Here is a 12,781-nt window from a genome sequence, read left to right on the forward strand (position 1 = left end):
GGATGGCAGATTTTGAGCCTTAGAAGCAGACTTGAATTTTGGGACATCGTACATGGTGACACTCCCTAGTGCTGCACAGGGGAATACGTCATCTTAATGTCGGAAAAATCAATTTGGGAAGAAACCATAAGCAATCTCAATTAATTTTTAGCTAGTTGGAATTAAAATAAAATAAAATACAAGATTCTTTTAAAGTTTTAGAATAACGAGATAGCTTAACCGCCCCCACCCCAACCCCCACCGCCACGAAAAACAAAAAGGTGAAAATTCCCACACGCGCAGGCACAACAAAGAAACACACATAATGGCTGATTATTTCTCTTGAAATCTTTATCGAATAAAAAATATTATAGGTTACAGCAACATGTTTTTGTATAAACACATGAACAATTTGCTTGCTTCAAATTGAAGGGAAAATAATCAAGGAATAGGGAAAAAAACTGAGACACTCGTAGTAGTTAAGATTTTATAGAAAGACCTAGGAATTCACAACCCAGCACTTCTCCCTGATCTCCCCCTGGCTTCCCGTGAGCACTTCAATAGAACCCATCTTCACCATGGCAGATGCAAATTTAGCAGCCCAAGCTGACTGGTGCTTTGCATTGTACCACACGTGCTTTGTGGTCTCAGAGCTATCTTGCAACGTCTGGTCTGAAGTCAGCACTCCCCTATGCTTCAACAAATTCCGGTAGTACATGTTATCGAGGCGAGTAGGCGTGACGGCATCGAGAAGCACCGTCGTCGGATCGCTAGGACTAGCAGTCGATGGGGGCACCTAGTCTTCAAGTATGCGGCAAAGGCTGGCTCCATGGAGGGATCTTGAGGCTGGGTGGCACTGAAGTTGTACAGTCTGGTCGTGAAGGAGGAGCAGTGAGAGCGGCCAATGGAGTGGGCTCCCGAGAGTGTCACCATTTCATCCAACGTCAAGCCCTTCCTTTCGAAGCTCTCCTTGAGTTTGTCGGCAGTGAAGGTTGGGAATGGAATGTTGTCGAGAGCCTCCGACGCCAGAGAGATTCTTCCATCGCGCCTCCCAGCCGGTACCTCATAGTCGTTGCCGCCGGTTATGTAGGCACTGTCACGGGCGGCGAAGGCGATGATGTCGGCACACGAGACCTTGCAAGGGCATTTGGCTTCTACTGCGGCCTTTGCTGCATCGATCACTTCGAAGCCTCGCAGGCTGGGGTTGTTTGGCGGAGCCTCCTTCTCTGAAGGGTTCCCAGGGGTTGAGTTGAGAAGAACGGAAGCGTCGCATCCCTGAAACATACACAATTATATTGTGTCGGTTAGGCAACCTTTCAACAAATTCTAATTAGAAATGGTCAATATGAAGTTTGAGGGTTAATTCTATTTCATGGATTAGGAATTTAATTTGTTGACCCAGTCATGCCAAAATTCCAAACCTGGATCAGAAATTAATGTATAGAAGGTAACATGCACATTGCATAGCTCTAATGTGCTAATTGAATTAAACATTGAGCTTTAGCCTAACCATTTGGTTAATCTTCTATGATTCACGAGTTTTTGCGAAGGTAAGAAGAAGTATACCCTAACGAAGCAGTCATGGAAATGCATCCTGATAAGCCCGGCGGCGAATCCGGGATTCTTGGCGATGGCTTGGCTTACTGTTTCCCGCACGATGGCCTCCGCCGATGGACATGTTTCTTCGTAGAAGCCAACCTTTAGGGAAGCCGATGTCGCAGAGGCCATGGTTAGGATGGCCATGAGGAAGATCATGCAACAAGAGAATAAAGGACGACGAGCTCTCATATCCATACTTTTATCACTTTGGATCAATTGCTTGATCACGGACGAGGAAGGGAGCGAGAGAGAGATTCTTTTGCTGATGGAGAAATGGAGAAGCTTGCTAGGAGATGGTGTAGAAGGGTTGAGCTCATGAATGGATACTTATAGGCGTTGGAGGGATCGAAGGTGGAAACGTAGCTGATTTTACCCATTAAAATACCACGAGTGCATGACTAGTTCCACCGACGACCTCTTCCTTTCCTTCGTCGAGGTTTGGTTAAATAAGCGTGTGTTTGGTTTGGGTGGGGTACGAAAAGAGAGCTCAACTAAATGGGGCAAGAATATGTCCTCAGAAGAAATGGCAAGATATTAAAATACATAGGGAATTCTGCTGTGACATTTACAGAAGATATTACAAGAGCTTGGACAAAGTTGATGGCGAGGCTTAGTCTTGGTTACATAATCCGCTGTCAGATGATTATTCATTGCGTTCCAGCTGCTAACATAATATTGATGTCACCTGAATTGTATTAAATGAATTTATGTATTTTATAAAATTGAGCGGGTCAACCATTAGTTTTATGGGGTCAGTATTAATTGGAAATATTCTAATTTAGGGACCTTCAAGATATATCATTTGGATAGTGGCCGCTTCATTAATTTGTTTTAAAAATTAATTAGCTGTTGCTCATATAGATTACACATCCTATATAATATCAAGCGCAATTGCTTGAATTTCTACAGTGAGTCTCTGAGATAGATGACGTACTGGTGATATAGAAGATGGTAGAATCCTTTACAATGCAAAAATTAAATACGTCCACAGAGGATCCAAAGTCTCAATCCATTGCTCACTATGAACCTAAGATCCTTTTATGGCATACCTTTTGCATTGCAATTTTTGTGCCACTTTAGATAGTGGCCACATCATTCATCTTGGAGTCAAATGGTTGTTGCCCACATATGGCACCAAATATAATTGCTTGAATTTCTGCAACAAATGACAATTATTCATTTTGAGATGAATGATATGATAACTATTTAGGATAATACAGCTATTTATAATATAAAAAAAAAATTACATTATATATCAATTTATCTAGAGATGTATATTGGATCACTACTAAATATGTATCAAAGAAGTTTATAATATATATCAAAAAGTCGATGAGTGTATATCACTATATTATATAATATTTATGTAATGATCAACATAATTTTTCGAAAACTATGTATCAATTTACTTGGAGATATGTATTAGATTGCTGGATGACTAATTTACTAAACATGTATTAACTAGCTATTGTATATTGGTGAACTTTATATTTCAGAATCTATATATCGATTTATTTGGATATACGTATTGACTTATTTGATGATTAATTTACTTTATATATATCTTTTTTTTTTTAATAAATAGGAAAGCAGTGGAGAACTATCACCCAACTTTTATCTGAACAAAGGGTTACCAGAATGTACAATGTGAAAGAGAGAGCTAAAGAACAGAGATAAAGAGATATAGTAAAGAGATAGGGTGCCCAATTCTTAGTTACAGAGTTAGCCACATTCCAACATTAGTCTAGGTAAAATGCCTATTATAAAAAAAATTCATACAATAGAAAGCCACTTCAATGATCACTTTCAACGTATGCTTTGAGCTTATAAAAGACATCTTCATATCACCTAATTATCAATTAGAGAAAGAACACATCAGAGAATAGAATTTAATGCAAAAAAGAGCACGAGTATCGACCAATTTCCTCTTGAAAACAAGCTCTCAACTAACAAATGTATGCAAAATTCTTTACAAAACAGAATAGACAGAGCTGCTTTTCTTTAAAAAAATTCTATTATTCCTCTCTTCCAGATGTTTCAACACAAGGCAGCCATCAATTGATCCATCACCTTTTTTTCTAAGGTCGGAAATTTAGCTCTTCTCTATTAGTCTAGAGGCAATGCAAAATGAACAGCCATCTATATATTTTTAGTTGAATTTCTAGAGCAGTCCAAATACTATGTGCAAATGGACATTTGCTCAAAAAATGAAAGATGGATTTAAGTGATGCCCATAAAAAACACAACCAAAACTAATTGACCAATCTTTTCTTTGAAGAACCTTACTAGTACGTAGTTTGTTGTGAAGATCCAATCACAAAAACACATTCACCTTTTTCAGAATAGTTGCTTTTCAGATAGTTTTGTAGTAAGGACAAACAAGTCCTTCATTATTGAAAAATTTATAGTAGGATTTAACAGTGTAAATACCAGATTTCAAGAGTTTCCATAAAGGCACATCTGATGATGGCCAAACTAGCTTGAAGCAACTCCAATTGTCTTCTTTGGAGAAAAAAAAGAGGTCCATTGAGCTTGATACGCCAAGCCAAAGACCTTCAAGATCATTATGAGACAATCGAATAATTAGACTTACGAGCATTACCATAGAGATTCTCGAACAAAGAGAAGAATGGCATTGAAGCACACTACTTATCTTTTCAAAAATAAATATTGGATCCATTATTAAGGTAGTATGTACCAATAAAGTATATTATGAAAATATGAAAGAAAAAATATCATTTTTTTATTTTTAATTATAAAACTAATGACTCCATTAGTAGGAGATATCTTTGACTTTTTTTATTTTTAATTATAAAACTAATGACTCCATTAGTAGGAGATATCTTTGACTTTTAAATTTTTTATTTAAATTAGTATTGTAACAATTCAAGGTCTTACCTAAAAGAACTGATAAAAAAGTATTATTTGAAGTCTTTGACGTTGCATAAGTATCCAAAATTTTTTGAATGAATAGTCAGTATAGAACTAAAAATACATCCGTATAGATTCTTACAAATATTAAGAGAAATATGATAAATTATAAAATCCATCCTATAATTTTTTTCTAATGCCTGTCTCATATGATTTTTGCTCCACAAACTTTAGCATTCCAACCATCAGCCTCAAAACTTAGATTACCTTGTACCCACTGTTAGCTCCCCTTACTTTCGATCAGAACCGGCTCAGGACTGCAGGGCATTTCTCTTTTATCATTAAAAAAAAACTAAATCTTATCACGTGCATAAATTTCTCCCTTAAAACAATAAACAATTAAAGTGGAAATGACATTGCCGAGCCGCTTATTATATTGTTTTCTGTAAATTGCGTGCTTAAATTGCGTGCTTTACAAGTGAAGGAAGGCGGAAAAGTCAGCGGCTGGCCACAGTTTTTAAACTTCTCGAACGAGTCATCAACATTGTGATACCGTAATAGCGAACGAGTCATCGACCTGCCTACATTATTATGTGGAAATTTTCCTATGTCGTAAAATCATTAGTTACGAAGGAAAACTTAATACAACTAGTCAAGGAAAAGAGGACTGCAAAACAAATTAAACAAATATCCTCGCATGCTTAGACCAACTTACATGAAACGGAAAAGGACAGAGAGACATGGTATAATTTATAAACCAACATCTGTGGTGTAATTTACGCTTAGGACCTCCATAATAGACAAATCCATCAAAACAAAATAATGCAACTATACATGGCCAGATGAGAACACAAGGTCATGGAAGGAGCTAAAACTTATTCACAGCCCTCTCCTTGTATTTGATTAGGATCATGAGAGAAAAAATAGATAAAATTAGAGAGGCAGATGATTTTTGTTGCGGCCAACTTTCTGTCATCTGTCGTCGGTGACGAGCACCTGTAAAACAACGTCCTCACATATCGAAATTATGTCTAGCGGGAACCCTCCGATACTTAAGTCAGAAAGAAAAATGATGAACAGAAGATTTTTGAATATCGAGAGTAGCAGAGTTCTGATTTAAATATGTATTACCGATGCTGTTCACTTACCCTCTTTTTATAAATGATTCTGATGTAATCGTCGAGCACGTGGTCCAACTTTTTATGGCGCTAAATTATCGGACCATAATTGTGGAGTTGTGGGTTGTTAATTTTCATTAATTGCCGTGACACGTAGTCGATAACCGTTCATAGCTGTTATAGTATGTGGAATAAATTGGCCGACTATACGTCGGTAGTGTTGATATATCGGTAGAAGGTCCGAGTGAACCATTGGCTAGTAGTTCTGATGTGTCGATGGTCTTGGATCGGAGGTTATTCAAGCTATCTGCTGTTGATCGATAGTAGCCGAATGTTGGTCAGTCTACCAACAATGAGTCGGCGTGATTTATTCAGTTAGTCGAAAAATAGTCGGAGTTGTATGTTCGATCGATAAACTTTTGTTGAGTTGAAATTGAGATTGGTTGACTTAAGTCAGGGGTCATCCATTATTTGATTCAAAATATTTAGAGATGATAGATGAAAAGAAAGAATTATCCATTCATCTAATTTATAAACCAACAACTGTGGTGTAATTTTCGCTTAGGACCTCCATAATAGACAAATCCATCAAAACAAAATAATGCAACTATACATGGCCAGATGAGAACACAAGGTCATGGAAGGAGCTAAAACTTATTCATAGCCCTCTCCTTGTATTTGATTAGGATCATGAGAGGAAAAATAGATAAAATTAGAAAGGCAGATGATTTTTGTTGCGGCTAACTTTCTGTCGTCTGTCGTCGGTGACGAGTACCTGTAAAACAACGTCCTCACATATCGGAATTGTGTCTAGCAGAAATCTTCCGATACTTAAGTCAGAGAGGAAAATGGTGAACAAAAAATTTTTGAATATCGAGAGTAGCAGAGTTTTGATTTAAATGTGTCTTACCGATGCTGTTCACTTATCCTCTTTTTATAAATGATTCTGATGTAATCATCGAGCACGTGGTCCAACTTTTTATGGCGCTAAATTATCGGACCATAATTGTGGAGTTAGTGGGTTGTTAATTTTCATTAATTGCTATGACACATAGTCGATAACCATTCATAGCAGTTATAGTATGTAGAACAGATTGGCCGACTATACGTCGGTAGTATTGATATATCGGTAGAAGGTCCGAGCGAACCATTGGTTAGTAGTTCTGATGTGTCGATGGTCTTGGATCGGAGGTTATTCAAGCTATCTGTTGTTGATCGGTAGTAGCCGAATGTTGGTCAGTCTACCAACAATGAGTCGGCGTGATTTATTCAGTCAGTCGAAAAATAATCGAAGTTGTATGTTCGGTCGATAAACTTTTGTTGAGTTGAAATCGAAATTGGTTGACTTGAGTCGGGGTCATCCATTATTTGATTCAAAATATTTAGAGATGATAGATGAAAAGAAAGAATTATCCATTCATCTGAATCCATCATTTTGCACCCTTCCAAATTGAACAAAATACAAAGAATGATGGATATAGTACTGGGGGTGTGTTGTTAAACTGATAAAACTACCCATTATTAACTTTTTGCAAAACCTTGACACTTCTTTATTTTTTATTTATTTTATTTATATATTTTAATTTTATCTATACTATTTATCCTATATTGCTAAATTTTATTACTAATTATTTTAACTTCAACATATAATTTCTCTAATTATGAGTAAATAATTAAAATTATCTTCTTTTTTTCATTTATATTCACTATTTTTTAGTTAACTATTTGTATAAAATTAATTAACTATTTAAATTAAATTATAATTTATTTATTTATTTAATATATAAATAAATTCATATATAATTAATTTATAAAATTATTTATTAAATTAAACTAAGTGTTTATGTAACTATAAATTATTTATTAAATGTGTCAGCATGACTTTAGATGATCACATGACAATCCATAATATTTTTTTTTATTAAACATATTTTCATGATATTTTCTTTGATAGCATGGTTGTATACCATTTTTCTTTATTAACATGATTATGTATGAGATGATACTATCTGAGGTATATATACTATTATATATACCATCCATGATTGGAATAAAGATAATAAAATCCTTTCTCTTTTTTTTAAAATTTTTTTTATAAATATTTCAACAGAATGAAAAATCCAGCCACCTTTCTTTCTCCATCCATTATTCTTCCAAACCATCCTTCCTGGCAAACAAAATGTACATATCCCCCTGATCTCGCCCTGGTTTTCAGTGAGAACCTCAATGATCCACACCGAGTGAGCAAACTCCCAAGGGAATGACCATTTCATCAAGAGATAGTCCCCTTCTAAGTTCTAAGCTAAGCTGTCAACTTCTTGTCTCCGGTGGAATAGCTGGAAGCCAGGACCATTTAATTCATCAAAAGACAGGGATGAACAAGAGCAGCCGATGGATATGAGCTTCTAGAATCTGGGTATTTATAGGCGACTGACAAATGGAGATGGATGGTGTAAGCTTTACCGAGCACACTAGAATCTGAGGATCATCAGTTAACCAGCTTGACCACTTCCCTTCAGTGGTTAGATTAGGGTTGGCAAATGAGGACGAGGGGATAAATCCGTACTTAGGTCAAAGACTTTTGAGTCGCAATGTAACCTTACAATAATATTAATAGCTGCCACAAGAGAATATTAAAATGATAAAACATTTGTATAAAGTGACTATTAAAATGATAAGAATGCATAGCCTGCAGTCTTTTTCTAATGATAAGAAAACAACTTCTCCATCCAATACGATCTAATGCAAACAACTTGGTGCAATGGGTCACATACGGTCAATGACATCAAGAAAACGTAGCAAGATGAATCATGGAAGCAAATTTGCATCCTGGTGACATAGAAAACATAAAGATGCATAAGCATCATATATCATCAGCTTTCTATGATTAACTTTTTTTTTAGCCAAAATTACTATTGATCATTATGATGATTATATAACCATTATTGTCCCTACAATGTATTTTTATTATTGTTATAATAGTATCGTAACGGAAAATAATAAACAATAAAAAAAGAAAACTGTAATTTTAAAATCATTGTTCACTGATGAGTAGAAAAATATATTTTTATGTGGTACGGATGTTCTTGAAAGGAAATTTTATGAAAATATATGAATTATGAAAATTATTATTTTATATCAAGAAAAGCACAAGGTAAAGAAACAATTATTACTTGTGCTATACAATGCTATCAATATCATAACACTAAATAAACTATTATTATGGTCGTTATCTTTTCTCTGTTCACAATTGAAGAGCCCAAAACTATTATAGTGATCGTGCCTCATTGACTCACTTATATATCGGGCAATTCTTTATGCTTTAACCACCTAAAAAATTTTATGGGTCTAATTGATAGTCGTGAGTCCAATTTCAGCTAACAACTGGGCCTAACAATGCCCTACAGTTCTACATTATGTCTAATGCGAAATTCTCTGTACACCTCCCGTGGTGTAGAAAATTCGACGTGGAACGTACTATCTCGTCCGATTGGCCACGTAACTACTGTTTTCCAATATATATTTAATGTCCGTGATTCTTCTTTTTAGGTTGAAATTTTGAATGACGAAAATACTCTTTCTCTTATGAAAAAATTATGACATCCTATGCTTACATTATGACATCCTATATTAAAATTATGACTTCCTGCATAGAATATTATAATTTTTTCACAGGATGTTATAAAGAGAAAAAAATATTTTTATTATTGAAAAAATTATGAAAATTTCTCAATGATGAAAATGCCCTTCCCTTTTTATGACATCTTGTGAAAAAATTATGATATTCTGTACAGAAAATCATGATTTCAATACAAGATGTCATAATCTCGGCACACGATGTCATAATTTTTTCAGAAGAAAAGTGGTATTTTTTTCATTCAAAATTTCAAACAAAAAAAATAAAATTGTAGATATTAAATGAATATTAAATATATATTAAAAAATAATGACTGCGTAACCCAACCGTATAGGCAGTACACTCCACATTGGATTTTCTACATCGTGGGCAATGTACAAACAATTTGTCTATGTCTAAGGGATGTGGCAGTCTTTGGAAAACCTGACCCGGCCTGCTTGAGATCACCTACCCAGCCCGATTTTGGATGGGCTTGGGCAGTTCCTTTATTCTGATGGACCGGGCCAGGTTGAGATTTTCTAGGACCACTTAGAACTGGGCTCCGCTTGGATTCACCAATCCAGTAGAACCCCATTTATATTGTTATACGTATTGAGGCAATTACAATGGTTTTTGTTTACTATATTGTACATGAAATCATGAATAGAGTTCTTGTTGACAAGATGATCGACTTCAAATCTAATTGAATAAATTTTGGTTAACTTCACTTACACTCCTAATATGATAAATTATCTTAAAATTGAAAGAAAATTGTTGAATTATAGAATCACTTTTTGACATGAAAAATATTGAAATTTGGTCAAGGGCCACAAGTACAAGGGCTTTTTTACGAATGATCATTAGATTTGTCTAACCCTATTGGATCCCTATATAATTTATTCCTGGAATACGAATATTTCCCGTCGAAGTTAATACTGAGAATAAGATAATGGTGCTGATCTGATTAGGGAAATTCTAAACTGCATAATTCCTAAGATTGAGATTAATTAAAAAAAAAAAAAAATCTTTCCAAAGAAAATTTGACAACATTGTGGAATTTTGAAGTGCACGATTCTTATAAAAGGAATCTCAAAAATAACTTCTTAAAAGAAATTTGACACCTTGTTCTCAAAGAAATTTGGCTTCTTTATATCTAAAAGATTGCATCTCCATCGTCAAGATTTGCTGGCAAATGAGATGACTAAATAATGCTTATTGGAGGTAAGAACAGTCAGAGGAAGGAACTTGCATGATGCTAGATGATCAACTAACTCAAAGGAGTTGAAGGGCTGCACCCGTCCACAAAGCATGGTATCCCGGACCCACAGAAGGACCATGAGAATATTCTAAAAAGGGTTAGGGACTTCACTTAGTAGACCCAAACTAAATCTAGTTTTGGTTTGTAATTACAAGCTTAGAAATTAAAAGAATAAGCTTCGCTTCTTTATTGTTTCATCTTTGAACTTATTTTCAAATCGAGTCGAAAAATCTATTTCAAGCAGCTCATAAAAATTTATTAAGTCAAAATTAATTCAAGGTTGCAGCCGGGACTATTCGAATTTAGTTGATACTCAAATAAAGCTTCAATCAAGCTTGATTCAAGCACGCTTGTAGCTTAATTCGAGCTCGAACATTATTGGTTATATGGTGCAAGATTTAAGGCTCCATTGTTAAATTAAAGCATACAATATGTAAGTAAGGTATATTATACTAATTTCAAGTCTAATTGAGTCGAGTTTAGTCAGCCTCAATTCAAGCTTAATCTGAAATTATTTTTAACCCTCATGAATCATGTTGAAACCTGAATCAAATATGTGCTCCAATGAAGATGGATACGATTTTATTTCCAATCTGAGATCGAGGTTACATCAGGATTCGGTCTGGTGTACCGCGAGCGATGTCTCTTAACACACGGATTGCCAACGTCCGCCCACCGATGAAAATCGAACGGGCAGGATCAGTCATCCTCCTTACGTACTTCTCCACCGCAAGACACCACAACTCAGTCTCAACCATATAAATTCCTCTTGCGGGAGCCATCCCAAAACCCTAGCACTCCCCGATCCCATTTTCTCAAACGCAAACCCTAAACCTAGCGGCGGCCGTCCTCCACCACCTGAGAGACGCCGTGCTCCACCGCCGGCAAGATGCAGATCTTCGTGAAGACTCTGACGGGCAAGACCATCACCCTCGAGGTCGAGTCCTCGGACACGATCGACAACGTCAAGGCCAAGATCCAGGACAAAGAGGGCATCCCCCCGGACCAGCAGCGCCTCATCTTCGCCGGAAAACAGCTCGAAGACGGCCGCACCCTCGCCGACTATAACATCCAGAAGGAGTCCACCCTCCATCTAGTCCTCCGCCTCCGCGGTGGAGCCAAGAAGAGAAAGAAGAAGACGTACACGAAGCCCAAGAAAATCAAGCACAAGAAGAAGAAGGTCAAGCTTGCCGTGCTGCAATTTTACAAGGTGGACGACTCCGGAAAGGTGACCAGACTCAGGAAGGAGTGCCCTAACGCCGAGTGTGGCGCCGGGACCTTCATGGCCAACCACTTCGATCGCCACTACTGCGGCAAGTGCGGCCTCACCTACGTCTACCAGAAGGCCGGAGGTGAGTAAGGGATTGGACAGGAAGAGCCGATTGGAGATCGATATATAGAGCTTTGCTTTAGTGGTTGCTTAGTTTCAAGTCTTAAGCCTGGAAGACAAAATAATATTTGTGACCTAATTTTTGATTAATGCTTTTATGTGATGGATTAATTATGGTACATTTGAAATTGGGATCTTATTATTGCGAGAATTGCTTGTTTGATTGTTAATCGTTGTGGATGCTGGTTGTTTGGATTGTTCTAGTTTGTTGATGCTTGATGGTTAGATTCCTTTATTGCGCTTTTTTAAATTATTTTAAGGAGAGAATGTTGGATGGTTGTGTGTTTTTTTGTTCTGTTAATCTGTTTGTTTTGCTGGGTGATCTTGATGTCATTCTGACAATGTGATGTCTGTCAGGTTATTATTATACTGTTATTTATGCTGAAGTTGATCGATTTTGATTATTTGGTCTTAAGACATTGTAGATGGGGAAAAGCTGATGGATAAATCTCCGCCAGTCATTATTGTGCTACAAATTGTCCAAGTTTTTCTCAAAATATCGTTTAAATTTAGTCACATATTCCTGTTTCCTGCTTTTTGATTGAGTGTTATTGGTTCGATAATTGGACGTAGTTCATTTTCATCCTATTTAACACTCTACCAATTATAGATGAACCAGCTATGCTCCACCTAATACACTGCGATCAAATTTTATATGCGTTCTGATTTACCTTAATATTCTTATCCCTTTGATGGTCTATCCTTTGAGTTCAGAAGTTAGATGTTAAATAGCTTCCTGGTTTCATAGTCTTTTTATCTTGGTGGATGCTGATACATTTCAAACAGGGTTTTCATGGTTGATGACTCCTTGCTTTTGTTCCATGCTTACATGCTGTTCTTTTTGTAGTGATACGTTGATCTGGTCACTTTGCTATTTTCTTTTATGTACATATCGGGGGCCATGGATCATGAGAATGCATCCTTGTAGTGGATGGACATTTTTCGTGGGC

The 12,781-nt window shown here is 36.3% G+C and overlaps 1 protein-coding gene and 1 pseudogene across 1 annotated transcript; one reads left to right on the top strand and one right to left on the bottom strand.

Moving 5' to 3' along the window:
* Positions 1-287: 287 nt before the first annotated feature.
* On the bottom strand, positions 288-1,859 carry LOC140857772 (peroxidase 5-like; annotated as a pseudogene).
* A 9,358-nt stretch (positions 1,860-11,217) lies between these two features.
* Positions 11,218-12,001, top strand: LOC105044944 (ubiquitin-ribosomal protein eS31 fusion protein). The gene has a single exon (XM_010923047.4). The coding sequence runs from the start codon at positions 11,331-11,333 to the stop codon at positions 11,799-11,801; it is 471 nt and encodes a 156-aa protein (XP_010921349.1). The 5' UTR covers positions 11,218-11,330; the 3' UTR covers positions 11,802-12,001.
* Positions 12,002-12,781: the final 780 nt, after the last annotated feature.

The sequence above is a fragment of the Elaeis guineensis genome, chromosome 5 (assembly GCF_000442705.2).
Source record: "Elaeis guineensis isolate ETL-2024a chromosome 5, EG11, whole genome shotgun sequence".
NCBI classification, from domain to species: domain Eukaryota; kingdom Viridiplantae; phylum Streptophyta; class Magnoliopsida; order Arecales; family Arecaceae; genus Elaeis; species Elaeis guineensis.